This window comes from Diaporthe batatas (genome assembly GCF_019321695.1).
Source record: "Diaporthe batatas strain CRI 302-4 chromosome Unknown Contig00013, whole genome shotgun sequence".
NCBI lineage: Eukaryota > Fungi > Ascomycota > Sordariomycetes > Diaporthales > Diaporthaceae > Diaporthe > Diaporthe batatas.
Window position 1 is genome coordinate 1,387,897 of NW_025408560.1, and position 14,970 is coordinate 1,402,866.

General features: G+C 58.6%; 3 protein-coding genes across 3 annotated transcripts; 1 reads left to right on the forward strand and 2 right to left on the reverse strand.

Annotated features, from left to right (window-relative positions):
• Positions 1-1,389: 1,389 nt before the first annotated feature.
• On the reverse strand, positions 1,390-3,378 carry KVR01_010582 (uncharacterized protein; the record flags this gene model as incomplete). The annotated part of the gene is made up of 3 exons (XM_044781261.1): positions 1,390-1,574; positions 1,644-2,913; positions 3,286-3,378. 3 exons carry the CDS (start codon positions 3,376-3,378, stop codon positions 1,390-1,392), a joined length of 1,548 nt encoding a protein of 515 aa, XP_044640741.1.
• A 2,533-nt stretch (positions 3,379-5,911) lies between these two features.
• KVR01_010233 (uncharacterized protein) lies at positions 5,912-13,406 on the reverse strand. Its single transcript, XM_044787209.1, has 3 exons — positions 12,994-13,406; positions 12,886-12,934; positions 5,912-12,825 (listed from the first exon to the last, which is right to left on the reverse strand). The coding sequence occupies exons 1-3, from the start codon at positions 13,053-13,055 to the stop codon at positions 10,909-10,911; spliced, it is 2,028 nt and encodes a 675-aa protein (XP_044640392.1). The 5' UTR covers positions 13,056-13,406; the 3' UTR covers positions 5,912-10,908.
• KVR01_010473 (MRX complex DNA-binding subunit) lies at positions 6,296-10,246 on the forward strand (the record flags this gene model as incomplete). Its single annotated transcript, XM_044782786.1, has 1 exon — positions 6,296-10,246. One exon carries the CDS (start codon positions 6,296-6,298, stop codon positions 10,244-10,246), a length of 3,951 nt encoding a protein of 1,316 aa, XP_044640632.1.
• Positions 13,407-14,970: the final 1,564 nt, after the last annotated feature.

Below are 14,970 nucleotides of genomic sequence, written 5' to 3' on the forward strand. Positions count from 1 at the left end.
AACCTTACTCGAGCTCTGGTCCCTGGTGTCAATAACAATCGCAGCTGTCGGCAGCATTCTCCCGACTTCTTCCCTACCGCAGTGCCGCATGAAGGGTTTCCACGTCGTCTTATGCGAAAAGGCGTGTCCTTGGCGCAGTGAGCCCAGGGCGCCTACTGTTCTTGTTTGTGCCAAACACCACACGTGGGCCTGGAAATCCTCCCACATGGGTTGAGCTCGGACAGGCTCGTCAGCAGACCGAAGTGCTTGGTGGGGGGCTGCGGATAACACTGACCATGATCATTTAATGTCTGGGTCCTCGACCACGCTGCCGTGCTCCTCTCACGCACAGCCCCACGGATTGTTGAACGTAGTTTGATGGGCGCGAGTGACCCAAAAGTGATCACCGTGGATCCGCCTCGCTCCGAAAGACCAATGGAAAGGAGGGCTGTTTGAGAATTTATCCTGGTTTGTGAGGGAAGGCGGGTCAAGGTCCCTCGACCGCCCAGAGTCCCCAGTTGTGAATAGTAAAGAACCTTGGGAGTCAAAAGGCTCATACAGGTATGACTCTGAACACATCTCGTCAGATACATGTTCCAGACTGGATCGAGCCCCTTTGCGGCTTATATCTCTCCTCGCCGTCAACACTCCAGGTGCCACCATTGGCTTCCTTCCCTTCCCAAGGGGGATCGTCAGTTGTACCAACAAGATCTGCATAGTCCATGAGGAATATGCCCCGAAAAAGAGTGGTAAAATCCAGTAGTAACCAGGCTCCACGAGTCCTCTCAGGAAAGGGTAGGCCCGGTGCGACACGTTGTATACGAACAACCTAGGCCCGGCCATCATGTCGCCACCTGAAAGCCTATTCCCTTCCGGTCCGAGTCCCATGGATGCAATGCAACAATTCCGCGCCTCAATGACCGGTCATTGGCGCATATTCGCTCCTTTAACGCCCCATGTCTTGTTGCCCGTGGGCCGCTTTGTATCCCCAGGGCCAATCTCATAACGGCCCGGCCCTGTAGCACCAAGACAGCACCGTAAAACACCACCATCTGCTGGCGGCCGCCGCCACATTATTTTGGCCGATGTGTCCAACGGGAACCATGCATCGTTCCCCCCCACCCCCATGGGGACCCGTAGCTCGTGATCTCGTACCCCCCGGGTGGTCTGGAGGGTTACCGCCCGCACATGTCCCAAAATGAGAAACGCCTTCCGCGAGGATCTATCCGTAGTGGTTGATTTTGCCATCCATGTGGCAGGCTCCCAAGAACGCCTGTAAGGAACTACAATGAGTTATTTTCTGTCGGCACACCAGCCGGCCACTTTGACGGGGCTTGAGCCAACAGTACATGTGAGGACTTGTTGGCAAATGTGATGATGGAACCGGCGATAGACGCCTTGGTCGTTCCGTCATGACTGCCCGTGGTCTAGCAACTGGACTGACCCTCCCATGCCATGACCACCACCACCTCCTCCTCCTGCTGGGCCAGAGGTGCTCTTTTTCTTCTCCTTCTTGGCCCATCGGAGGCCACAAGCATTGCACAGCGTCTTGGGGCCACTTGGGCCCTTGCGCCATTCCGGGGAGTCAAGCGTGCCTATATTAGCATGTCAGAGACCGTGCCATGACTACAACAGTTTTATAATCACGCCTAGCGCGGACTTACCACAATCGGTGCAGACATATTCCTCCGCAACCTTGAGCTTCTTCTTCTTCTCCCCAGTTCTTGGGTCCCTGTCCATGGGTATTGCTATCCCGGCATCGCCCTTGATAAGAGTGGGGCTCGCGTTGCCCGTCGTTATGCCGCGGCTTCTCTCGCCCTCGTTGTATCGCAAGCCCGTGAGCCTCTCTATATTAGTGTCACCATGAGTGCCCTCGTAGCGCGCCATTTTGTCCCTGATAGAGTCAGGCCGGCTCCCTGCTGTGACGCCCTCGAGATTCTCCCTCGTCAGTGCTATGTTGAGCGGGTTGGGCCTCTCAGGTGGGGGCATCGCTGCCGCGTCCGAGTTGGAGCGATAGAAGGTCGGGCTCTGTCCGATAGGCGTCATGTTGGTCGACTCGGATGGTGTCATATCCCCTCGGCCATCCTGGCTCTGGCGCCAGCTGCGCGCCGCCTCCTCGGTCTCCGCCTCCTCCTCCCTGCGGAGCTCGGCAATCCTCCTCCTGAGGCGCTCGTTTTCTATTTTGTGTTCCAGGAAGGAGTCGAGGAGGGTGGCATTCTCCTGCTGCTGGTAGGCGCGCGCCATGAAGAACACGGCCTGGCAAAAGGCTGACTGGTTGTTGGGGTTGGCTGCAAACCTGGCGGCGGCAATGTGTGCGTGGCCGACGGACTCAAAGATCTCATAGCTGCCATCCTTCTTCTTTAACCTGTGGAACAATCTCATCTGGCTGCCCGACGCGATAGCCTCGTTCAGCTCGGTCAGGAACAGGCCCTGGTCGTCTGGGTGTGTAAAGTCCTTGAGGTGCCTCTCGAGGACGTCGTCGGGTGAATAGCCGGTCAGGGCTGTGACGCTTGGGGACACATGTTTGACGCGGCCGTCGGCGTCCAGGATCATCAGCAGGTCCTTGAGCTCCTCGACGACCTTGGCGGGCCAGTTCCTCCTCTTTGTGAACTCGGTCAGGGTCGAGCCGCCGGGCATCTGTGCAGATTGGGTCATGGCGAAACTGGTCATGGGCTGAGGGCCAGCTCCAGGGCCGGTGTCTTCGGACGGGGAGGGTTGGTAGTTCTGCATGCTCATAGAGCCGGAACCGAGGCCGTTTTGCTGAGCCAAGGACCCGTGTTGTGGGCTTGCGGCCCCACCCATGAGCTGGGGATTAAAGGTGCTGGACATGCCCATGCCTTGGTCGTCGGACTGGTCCAGGCTCATGGACATTGTCGCATCGAGGTTGAACATGAAGTTATCGTGGAGGGCCATCATGTCTTGGCCGTCGTTCATCTATAGGACTCGAGGGACTCTGGGTCAGCCAAGCATTGGGCGGTTTGCAGAGGTAATAATCATCAATAGGCAGGGCGTTGAACAGAGGCGCGCGGCGGGTGTTGGAGAGGGCGACCCCCGGACCCCAAGACCGCGGGCTGCAGCTGCAGCTGCAAGGACGACATGCACTCATAGCCACGAAGCCGGTCGAGGTCGGTCTCTGGCAGTCTGGCCGCTCGTGCACGAAAGAAGCAGCAGCCAAACCAAAGTTTGCTGCTGCAAGAGCAACATGAGGGAGGAGTGGGGCACCGAGCCGAGTCGAGCCTGGGCTGGACTGGGCCGGGCCTCTGAGCGGAATGGATGGAATGGGCAGGAGAGGCAAGAATGACTTACCCCGATCCCGTTCATGTCTTGCATGCCCATATTGCCAAAGTCGAACATGTTGGGCGCAGGCCCCGGGGGAGGCTGCGGGGGCCCTTGAGACATCGCGGCCTAGTCTTGCACCTACAGCAGGGCCCAGGCACGGATGACTGGTGCAGCTGTCGGGTCTACACGATAAGAGTGAGTGGGGACGTCGGCCGTACATGTATGAAGCATGTGGACTGTAATATATGGTCGCTTTGGACAGGGCTGTGCTGCTGCTTCTTCTGCTGCTGCTGCTTCTCCTGCAGCTGCTGCTGGGCGTGATCTTGCAGCACCTGAGGATGCCCTTGGGTGTTTGTCCTTGTCTTCTCGCCAGTCGGGCGCGGAGACGTGCCGGCGGCAGGCGGGCAGCAGCTGGACAGCAATACGGAGTACGGTTGGGTATCGCTGAGGTGAGCTGGGGCACGCTGAGTCGCGGTATTCCAGGGCGTTTCCCACCGGGTTGGTGGTAAGGGCCTCTGAGGAGCCGTAGCGAGGAGCAACGGCGAGCAACCAAGACTCTCTCTCTCTCTCTCTGGTAGCGGGCAGCAGGCAGCGGGCAGCGGGCAGCAGACGCGGCAGGCGCAGATGGCCGGGAATAAACAGATGCAGACAGGCCTGGTGGAGGAGGGCTCAGGATCGAAGGAGCCTGCAGGTGGACATGCGATCTTTCTCGGGAGAAGAAACTATGGTCAGGTAACAGAGGCCTTTTTTTCTTCTTCTTTGGCGCCCATAGACTAGGCCGTCCCCTTATATTATGTAAAACGGACGAGCCAGGCCAGGGGGACGGGGAACAAGACGGGGAAACGGGGGCAGCCGCCAGAAAAGATTGCAGAGCGAGTACCCGGTGCGGTGCGGTGCGGTGCTGTGCGGTGCTGTGCTGTGCATGTGGTCCCTCAACGACGAGACATGGTGCTATCCAAGGTATCCATGCGCAGCGGGCAGCTCTGGCGCAGCGTAGCGTAGGGCGCATGTGTCCATGTCCCAGGCAGGCCGTCATAGGCATTGCGCATGCAGGCGCGGCAGGACGGACAAGGAGGAGCTAGGCGAGCAGACCGGCAGGGCAGGGCAGGGCAAGGCAGAGCTAGGCCGGAGCTCAGAGGGGGGACAAGGGGACCAGAGAGGTGGGCGGCAGGGAGGGTAGGAGGGGGAGGGGACATGGGATTTCTGACTGCGGCAATGGGGAATTGCAAAATCCAGTCCCAGGCCTGCAGGTCCGGCGACATCTCCACTAAAAAGCTGCCCGACGCCTAAGCGTCAACGCATCTAGGCTCGGGCACCCGATTCATGTGAAGAGAGAGAGAGTGAGAGAGAGAGTGAGAGAGTGAGTGAGAGAGGGAAGAGACCATAGATGCCAGCCCAACCCAGCCCGCACTCACTCACTCACTCATTCACTCCCTCCAGGACCTGCCGCCCTCTCCAAGCTCGTCCTGTCGGCCTTGTTTCACAGACAGTTGCGTGACACAGTTGTCTGCTGCTGTTTTTGGTCCCCTCTTCGGAGGCGACAATGCCAACAGTCCCCGTCTCCGTCCCCGTCCCCGTCCCCGTCGCCACGGCCACCTGCCAGATCTCAGACCTCAGACCCCAGATCCCAGGCCCCAGGCCCCAGACCACCTCCACGGTCCCGACCCTGCCGTGGATCAGCAAGCTGTCGGCTCGGAGTCACACGACATCTTCTCTGTCGCTTGCACGAGCACAACCTCAAGTTGTCATGGACCCTTTCGACGGTGGGACGAACACTGCCCACTTGTTGACCACAAAATATCCAAGGCCTGGGTACCCGTCTGATCTGAAAGTCCCCTGATGCATCCTGCAGGACCTGTTACGGGAATTAGCTGGCTGCTGCCTCTTCAAATGAGTATTGCCCGGAACTGGAAGTTTGCAAGCAAGCCCCGCTTGGGTTGCTGTGTAACCTGTCAAGGGAAAGTCGGGCCCAGCGAGCTGAGAGCGAGCTGAAGATTTCCCACTCGGCCAAAAATGGGTCCCCGGACCATAAGCTCCGGTTTGTGGGCATTGATCCGTAGCTTCAAACCTTGCCCGCCGAATCCAGGTTTCCGTGCCAGGCTCGTTGCGAAGTCAAGACACTACTCGAGTCAATCAGTACAATGTGACGAGACTAGAAATAACAAGAAAAGACTTGCTGGTTAAGCGATGCGGCCCAGTGAAAGATAATTGGCGGCATCTGCCATGTCCGTTTCTCTCAACATTTTGTGAACTTCTAGCAGGTTAGGGCCGACCAAGGTACCCGGTAGCCTATACCGGAGGCCAGTAGCACTTTGCCGAGTCGATCCAACTTGTAACCACACGCATTAATAACAACAAGCCCACTCTGTCAGTAAGAAATTTGCCTGCGTCCTTAGGCTTGTATCGTCTTCAAGTGAGGTGTCGAGTCGTGTGGAGCCAAGATGAGGAAGGTGACTGATCGCAAATGCCGTGGTGTGCTTTTACAGGGCTTCACCTGCGTCGATCTGTACCAAAGAAATGACCATGTACGTGTATAACTTCGCAAGTAAATGTGATACATTTTCTCCTCTTAGCCGATATTGTTGGCGGCTAGAAGAATTCCGTGTCGACTGTGTAAGTAGACTGACGAGCGACACCGAGCAATGCCCATGGCCGTTGATAACCCTTCGTAACCCTGAACACAGTGGTTTGGGTGAGGGGGGGGAGGTGTCAGGCGCTTGCTGGGACTCAGGCAGCAGCCGCCCAGCTGACCTGGCGTCTGGTCCCACTTTTGTCGGTTGCTCCAAGACGCGCCTGCCTTGGACTTTAATTGAGACGGCACGCGTTTGCCTCAGACTGACAGAATTCGAGCTGAATCTGACGGAGGTCTGGCTTTTTCTTCATTCTCACTCAACGTCCTCATTTCTACGAGACTGCCATCCCATCTATCCTTCACCACTCACATCAGCAAACCTCTATCGCGTCTGCCCTCCACGTAAACTACCATCAACAAGTCCGTGGCTGCTCTCATGAGCATCGCCACCCCTCCCTTGTCAAGATGTCACGCATCGAGGGAATGACGATCCAGGGAGTCCGCTCCTTTCATCCCCAGGTCCGTGAGCAGATCACATTCAGCACCCCACTCAATTTGATCGTTGGGTACAACGGCTCTGGCAAGACAACAATCATTGAGTGTCTCAAATATGCCACGACGGGCGAACTGCCACCCAACACCAAGACCAATGGCGCATTCGTCCACGATCCCAAGCTCGTCTCGGAGGGCGAAGTCCCAGCCGCCGTAATGCTCAAGCTCAGGGCGACAGATGGCGCGAGATACGTCATCACCCGCCGCTTCAAAGGCGCCGTGACCAAAGCTGGAGCCCGCAAAATGACAACTCTCACGACTTCGGTCAAGATCGAACACCCCAACGGAGAGATCCACACAGGCTCGGTTAAGCAGGGTGAAGTCGATGCATTGGTTCCCAGACACCTGGGTGTGTCACCTGCCATCCTGGAGTTTGTCATCTTCTGTCACCAGGACGAGGCGCTCTGGCCCATGAGCGAGCCTTCCGCCCTGAAGAAGAAATTCGACGAGATATTTGACGCCCAGAAGTACACCAAGGCTATCGACGAACTCAAGATGGTTCGGAAGAAGAGGGCCGAGCAACTTCGTAACCTCCAGGTTGAACACAAGCACAACGAGGAGAACAAGGACAGAGGTCTGAAGAACGAGAAGCTCTGCCAGAAGCTGCAGCAGGAGATCTCGGAGTTTCGCGAACAGGTCGATAAAATCGAAACTGAAGTGGCCGAGCTTCGCAAGAAAGAGAGGGATTGTCGTGAAGATGCCAACAATTTCTTGAGCATTGTGAATGACCTCAAATACAACCAGGACCAGTTGGACTTCAGGCGCAGTAATGTCGAGGAGCTTCGAGAGTCTATCGACATGATGACCGAGGATGACGATGAGCTTAGGAGAGCGCTCGAACAATACGAGAGCCGTCTCGGCCGACTGCAGGCTGATATTGACCAGAAGTCCCTGGATTACCGAAGCTTACAAGGTGAGGTCAGTCGGGCCGAGAGTGACTTGAACATCAAGCTCGGGGAAAAGGGCAGGCTCCAGTCAGACAAGGACAAGTATGAACGCCAGCTGCGTACCCGCGTCGACATGATCCAGGCTGCAGCGCGATCTCATGAGATCCGAGGGTTCGATGGTGACTTGGACGATGAACAGGTTCGACTCTTCAACGGGAAGATTCAGGGCATCTTCAACAGCAAGAAGAAGGAACACGAGCAGCTGCAAGGTCGAGTGTCACAAGAGGCGGACGCGGCGAACAAGGGCATCTCGGAGCTGGAGAATGCCAAGAATGCCAAAGCCTCCGAGAGGACATTTGCGAAACAGAAGAAGGCCGAGAACGACCGAAAGGTCAAGCGTCTACAAACGGAGATGGACTTGGTCAAATGCGATGATGTTCTCGTCGACCGTCTTGAAAGCGACAAGGTTTCGCTCAACGATCGCTATCAGCAAGCTCAGGCCGGACTGGCCAGCAACGACTGGGACGAGAAGATACGAGAGACTCAAAAGGAATTGCGCGAGTTGGAGCAGCAGGGCGACGACCTAAACAGCGAGCTCGTCAATTGTACTCGGCTCGCTTCCGAGCTCGCACAGTTGGATCTGCGAAAGACGGAAGCCCGAGACCGCGAGGCTAGCCTGAACAATCTCACCGCGCGCTGGAGCAAGATGCTCGATGAGCAAGTGCGACCTGGCTGGGAGCATGGGTCGCTCGAGGCGGATTTCAAAAACGAATCGACCGCCAGGACTGCCGCTCTGAACGAGAAGAAGGAAGCATGTGACCAGCTGCAGCAGAAACTCAAGCAAGTCGACTACAAGCTCTCCGAGGCTAGTAAGCAACATCAGAGATTGGCGGACAACAAGAAGAGCAGCGAGAAAGCTGTCCTGGACGTCCTCCGGGAAACGGTCGAAGATGCATCAGCTGTCTCCATTGACGCATACGAGGAAGAACTTGAGGACCTGGAGGCGCATAAGATGGAATTGGAGAAGGATATCAGTTTGTTCGATCATATGAAGTCGTACTGGACTCAAGCGCAGACTTGTTTGCAAACAAAGAACAAGTGCCACATGTGTGATCGAGGCTTCGACGAGGACCGCGCCAAATCGAAACTCGTGGCCAAAATCACCAAACATCTCAACGATGAATCGAAGGCCGAGTTGGAGCAAGAGTTTCGCGATGTCGACAAGAAGCTGGAGCGCTTGCGGGCAGTCCGTCCAAAACACGATGCCGCTCTGCGGCTTGGAAAAGAGCTGCCAGCAAGTGAGAAAGTTATTGACGAGGCCAAGAGGGAGAGGGAAGACATCTTGGGGAAACTAGAGGTTGCGGATAAGCATCGGAGGGAAACGAGCGAGAAGTTGGAGGCGCTGCAGTCTGTCTCAAGCGCCGTGTCCGAAATCACCCAACTCTTCAATGCGACCAGGGATGCGAAAGAGCAGATTGAGCAACTGGAAAGGTCTCAGAGGCAGTCTGGTGGAACGACACGCACGCCTGGAGAGGTGGATGAAGCCCGAACGATCTGCATGGAGGAGACGCGCAAAGTCAAGAAACGCCTTGACAATATGTCTGCAGACAGGCAACGGAGCCGCGACCTAGTCAGCAGCCTCGAGCTTGAGAGTAGCAGGCTTGACGGCAAGATTGCTCAAGCAAGGCAGCTGATGGACAAAAAGCGGAACCTCTCTGATGAAATCAAGGCATTGCGAGAAGACAATCACACGCAGGATGCGAGAATCGCCGAGATTGATGCCCAACTCACTGACCTTCAGCCACAAATCGACGCAGCCAGAGCGCAGCGGGATGATGCTCTTGCTACGGGGCGCAGGAAGGCAGAGAAGATAGCCGAGGAACGCGATACTGTTGCGCGCACGCTCAACCAACTGAAGATCATCGAGGATGACATTCAAGACTATTTGGATCGCGGCGGAGAATCCAATCTGGCCTCTATCGAGCGATCCATCCAGAACTTCAAGCAGACCCTCGCTCGTCTCAAAGGCGAGATGGAGGAGCTTGTGAAGCGCATAAATGCGGAGAAAGAGGAGCTGTCGCAAGGCGATTGGAAGAAAAAGAACATCAGAGACAACATCAAGTTTCGAGAGAATGTGGCTGTCCTCGAGGAGTTGGCCAAGAAGGTCGAGCACCTCGAGTCGGAAAACGCAGAGCAGGACTATGACCGCCTCATGGCGGAGGCCAGAAAATACGAAAAGAGGATCAACGTTCTGGCAGCGGAGAGGAGTGAGGTCATAGGGAAGAGCCGAGCTACCGATGTCAATTTGAAGCAGCAGATCGAGCTCTACGAGCAAGAATACCAGGGCGCCGAGGAAAAGTATCGGGCTAGCCGCGTCAAGCTATCGACAACCAAGGGCGTCATTGAGGACCTGGCCACATTTAGCGACTCGCTCGACAAGGCCATCATGCAGTTCCATTCTATCAAAATGGAAGAGATCAACCGCATCGCGGGCGACCTCTGGCGCGCGACGTACCAGGGCACCGACGTCGACACCATCGCGATCCGCTCCGAGAAGGAGACCACGACGTCGGCCAACCAGCGGCGCAACTACAAGTACCGGGTGGTCATGATGAAGCGCGACACGGAGATGGACATGCGCGGGCGCTGCTCGGCGGGCCAGAAGGTCCTGGCCAGCATCATCATCCGGCTCGCGCTCGCCGAGTCGTTCGGCGTCAACTGCGGCGTCATTGCGCTCGACGAGCCCACCACCAACCTGGACAGCGACAACATCCGCTCGCTGGCGCAGAGCCTGCACGGCATCATCCGGGCGCGCCAGGCGCAGGCCAACTTCCAGCTCATCGTCATCACGCACGACGAGGAGTTCCTGCGGTACATGCGGTGCTCGGACTTTTGCGACTCCTTCTTCCGCGTCAAGCGGGACGAGAACCAGTGCAGCACCATCACGAGGGAGAACATCTCTATGATCACTGAGTAGATGGAGGCCGCAAGGAGGGCTTACATAGCCCAGAGAGAGACAGAGAGAGAAAGCATGTATCTGTTTGCGTGTGGGATATTTTGCTCTGCAAGTCTGGCGTTTTGGCATCCAGGAGAAGGAATGGCATTTCCGGTTGGTTTTTGTTTGCTACTTTGCATAGCATCATGAGATAGATCATCATACTCTTGCTGAGGATTTGTTTGCATTCATACGTAGTGCTTGCATGTGTGAATGTGGCTGGCCCTGGTGCCCATTTTTGATTTATGGTGTTGCCCTTTTCCTACCTCCCTTCGATAACCCATCTCCATTTCGGATAACATATGGCTCGCCGGATACGAGCGTGCGTTCTAGCACAAATGCGATCCGCGCCGCGCCCTCCAGCGAGCGGTGGTACAGTTAACTCTTGACATGCTCGACTCAAAGCCCTACCCAATCGCAACCCCTCAAGCGGCCGTTCTCGTTCTGTTTTCATCGTTCGGCTCGTCATCATCTGCCCAACTACTCTAATATGCCCCCCCCCTGCACCTTCACTCCGGCCTTGCCATCACCGCCGCCTGAGCGTCTCCCCGCCCGCCCCCCTCGTCCTCGTCCCCGTCCCCCTTCGTCTTCTTCGGGCTGGAGCGCATGGGTATGCAGTGGAACCATAGCTCCTCGGCGACCGCCTAGGCCGCCGAGTCGTCGCCTGCCTCGGCGGTGCTGCTGTCCTCCGCCGCCGCCTCCGTCTTGTCTCCGCTCTCGCCCTTACCGGTGTCTTTCTTCGCGCCGTCGTCGTCGTCGCCGCCGGCGGATGATGATGATGGGGCGGCATCCTTGTCCGCCACAGCTGTCGTCGACGCCTCGGCCTGCTCCCCGGCGGGGGTTGGTGTTGGTCCCTTGGCCTCGGGCTTGGCCTCGGGGTCGTCGCCCGCGTCCTCCTTCAGCCGCTTGTGGCTGCCCCCGGCCGCGCCCGCGTCCTCGTCATCCTCCGCGCCGCGCTTCGACGAGGGCGTCGGGCTCGCGCGCGCGGACAGCGTGCCGGGGGAGGAGGAGGAGGAGGACGTCTTGGTTTCCTTGTCCTGCTGCTGCTGCTGCTGCTGCTGCTCGGCGGCGGTCTTGTCTGCTGCCTCCTCCTTGGTGGCGTCGTCCCCGCCTCCCTCGGACGAGGAGGCAGGCGTCATGATGGCTGCGCCGTCGTCGCTCGAGTCGGGCGTCTCGGCTGCTGCGGGCGCGGGCGCCGCCTCGTGCTTGCGCCCCACGGCGGCCTCGACGTCGATCCCGCGCACCTCCATGTTCCCGCCGCTGCTGAGGCTGAAGCTGCTCGACGCCGGCGCCTGCGGGCCCATGTCCGCCGCGCCGATGTGGTCCGGCCCGCGGGCGTGTGGCGCCTCTTCCTCGTCGGGCATCTCCTCGTCTGACCTGTCGCTGCTGGTGTCCTTGGGCTGCTCGCCTTCGGCACCGGCCCCGGCCTCGCCCATAGGGGTGTCGTTGTCCGCAGCGTCTGTGGAGGAGCCGTCGTCAGCAGGTGACGCCGTCGCGCCCTCTGCCGACGATGACGAGGTGACGACCACCGGCCCGGACCGCTGCAGCTGGCTGACGGGGACCACGCCGGCCCTCTGCTCCTGGCGGATGAGCTCGCCCTGCGTGATGACGCGCTGCTGGGCGGCCGAGCCCATCGGCGGTATGCCGTTGACGGAGATGGACACGGTCTCGATGCTACCGACGCCGTTGGGCCCGTCTATCGTCTCGGTGCTCTCGGTGCGGGTCTCGAACTGCCGCGAGGACTGCTGCGAGGAGCTTCTCTGGGATGGTGATGATGACGACGCCGCGGGGCTCTGGTTAGACGCCAGGGGCGACGGCCCACCGTCGGAGCCCAGCGTGGACGACTCCCCGGACTCGGACCCTCCGTCGCCGTCCCGGTTGCCACTGGACCGCCTCTGGAGCCAGGGGATGGGGGTCAGCAGGGCGCCGCCCAGGGCCTCGTCGCTGCCGATGGCGTTGCCGTTGCTCGTGCTGACCCAGGCCATGGAGGTGTCGGGCCCGCTCTCGTGGTTGCCATGGCCCTGGTCCATGACGCCGTTGGGCACGCCCAGCGTCATGGACGACATGTCCGGGATGGCGGGCGGCAAGGGGTAGGTGTTGTTCCCGCTAGTAACGTGGACGACCCTGTCGACGGCGTGGAGGTACGAGGGCAGCGACTTGTAGTGCTGCCTGGGGCCGAGGATCAGCTCTGCCAGGCGCTGGATGGTGTGGGGAGGGTAGGTGTGGAAGGACTCGTTCAGGACGCCGTTGATCTCGGCGATCATGGCGACGATCTGGGGCGGGAGGGTGCCGGGTTCGGGGGCTGATGTCGCTGCGGCGGACGGGGCGGGGGCGGGAGGTGGCGCCGGGGCGGAGGTGGGCGGTGTGGGAGCAGCATTCTCCTTGTTGGTGTCTTGTGACGAGTCTGCCTCGCTGGTGGGTTGGTTGGGCGCTGATGACGGAGGCGGCTCAAGGGCGTCTGACGAGGGGAGAGGGGCGAGGAACCGTGGCTCCTGGGGGGAGGGGGCCACTGGCGAGGCTGGTTCGGGGATGCGTGGGATGGGGAAGTCGTTCTTTGCGATCTGGCGAGAGGCAGGTCAGTCGGTCGCTCAGTTGGTGGACAGTAAGGAGGCCGGCCATACCTTGTCGAGACGCGATATGATGGTGCTGAGCAGGAGCGGCCATGTCGAGCTGTGAAGGCGGGCACGTGTCAGCCACGAAGCTATCGCAAACACAGGACGACGACCTACTAGTCCATGGGATTGCCAGCTGCGAGCGACCGCAGGGTCTCGTCGTCCGAATCCATCTCCATGGTGTGCGGGTTGCTCGATGGCCGGGAGTGGGGACGTGACGTGACGTGAACGTGGCGCGCGATGTTCACCTCTCACCTCACTCAGCCTCCTTGCGCGATTGGAAAAAGCTGCCCAGTGCGTTGCGATGCGATGCGCTGCGATTGATGCGACCGACCAGCCTGGGATCCGGCCGGGGCCACCTGATAGGACAACCGGCCACAGCAGGTTGCAGGCCAGCTGCTGCTAGCGCGGTGGGAGCCCCAACCTGCTAGCGCGGCGGCTCTGGCTCCCCTACGGGCTGGGGCCCACGCTTCCCTGCGGATCGACCCCAGGTTTACCTTCCTCTCAAGCTTCCATTATATCGTCTACTGCACGTTGCTGGTTGAAACTCCTGTGTCTGGATCCGCCCAGAGCCTCTTCTGACCCGTGCCACGACCACAAGAATGGTTGGTTGTACAGGTCCGTTATACTGCACAATTGAATGCAGGGCATACATACTACGTATATGAGCCTGGCCTGGCCCTGGTGGGCCTGAAATCACGCCTCATCTGGGTCCACTTCGGGAATGATATATAGTGTAGGCGTGTGGCCCCATCAATTTGGCTGTGGGCCCCCAATGTCAACAATGCTCCTTGAGGCGAGCACGCAAGGTCGTGCGCTGCCCAGTGCTTCTGGATGTTTGCCCGGGTGGGAATTATCAACCGGTGGTCATCTATTTTGGCTGACTGAGAAATATCACGGAATGAGCGTTGGTCTGTTTTTGGGTACCAAATATTTCCAGCCATATAACGTCCAGTTCCACTGATACCGAGGCTCGCCCGAGTGGATTATCTAGGTGGTGATTTGCGAAGCTCCTGGAATTTTCACAAGTCGGCCGGCGAGAAATGGAGGCTCTGCACGTAAGCTCACAATTCGTTTCAACTCCCAGTCACTACTAGCCAAAATGGCTGGCAGTTGCGATTGTTATCAGTGGTGTGACGGCACAGTTCATCGGATGGCTGGCTTGAAGCAGCTCAGCCCAGCTCAGCCCGGCATAGTCACTTGACTCCAGAGGCCTCGCGCCATATTCAATGGACGAACCAAAAGCTGTGAGAGATCGGATATTTGACGGGTTCCGACTCGCGCGTCGAGATTGTTGTTCACGCACGACCGGCCGGCCCCACAGGCACAGACTGCCGACTGCCTCGTTACTGCGACAGTATTAGACAGGACTGAACATGATGTTTGCCGCCTTGTTAATGCATCGAGGGCTCTATCGGACGGGGCCTTTGCGTGTTGAACGGTCACCGTCGTGGTCGTCGTGTTAAAGTTTGGCAGGATCGGCACTTGACAAAACCTGTCCGAGTCCTGGTCCTGCCACCCACCAGACGGGCTTGCCAGCGCTACTGCAAAACAGCGCTGTCATCATGATCGGCACCCTGCAGGTCGTGTTGGCGGGAGTGCTGCCACTAAACCACACTAACTGCTATTTTTATCTCGTCCGCCCACCCGCCCGCCTGCTCCCGTGCCGTCTCGCCCTGGCCCGCCACCGCCAACAAACACCTCGACGGTGAGACATTTCCCAATCGCGTAGGTTGGCTGTTATTGTCACAATCAAGTTTCTGTCTTTAGCTGCCCGGGGGAGAAAAACATGCCGCGCAAGCAGCCTTGTGGGGGTTGCGAGGAGAAACGCAAGCAGCCCCTGAACCCCCCAACTCTGGCGCTGCGGATCAGACACATTCCGTCGTCGAGTTTGCTGGTTGGAAGAGAAAGGGGGCAGCAGCCGGGCAGGCAGGCAGCGTCGGTCAGTTATCGGACGAACGAGGCACTGGGCCTGAGCTTTCGGTTTCGGGCAGCGCCTCGGCGGCACTTCTGTGCGCCTGCCATCTGGTTTGGGGTGTGAGTATTGAGTATCATCCTCAACCTAGGGGGTTTGTTTTGACTTTGGCGGCAGAT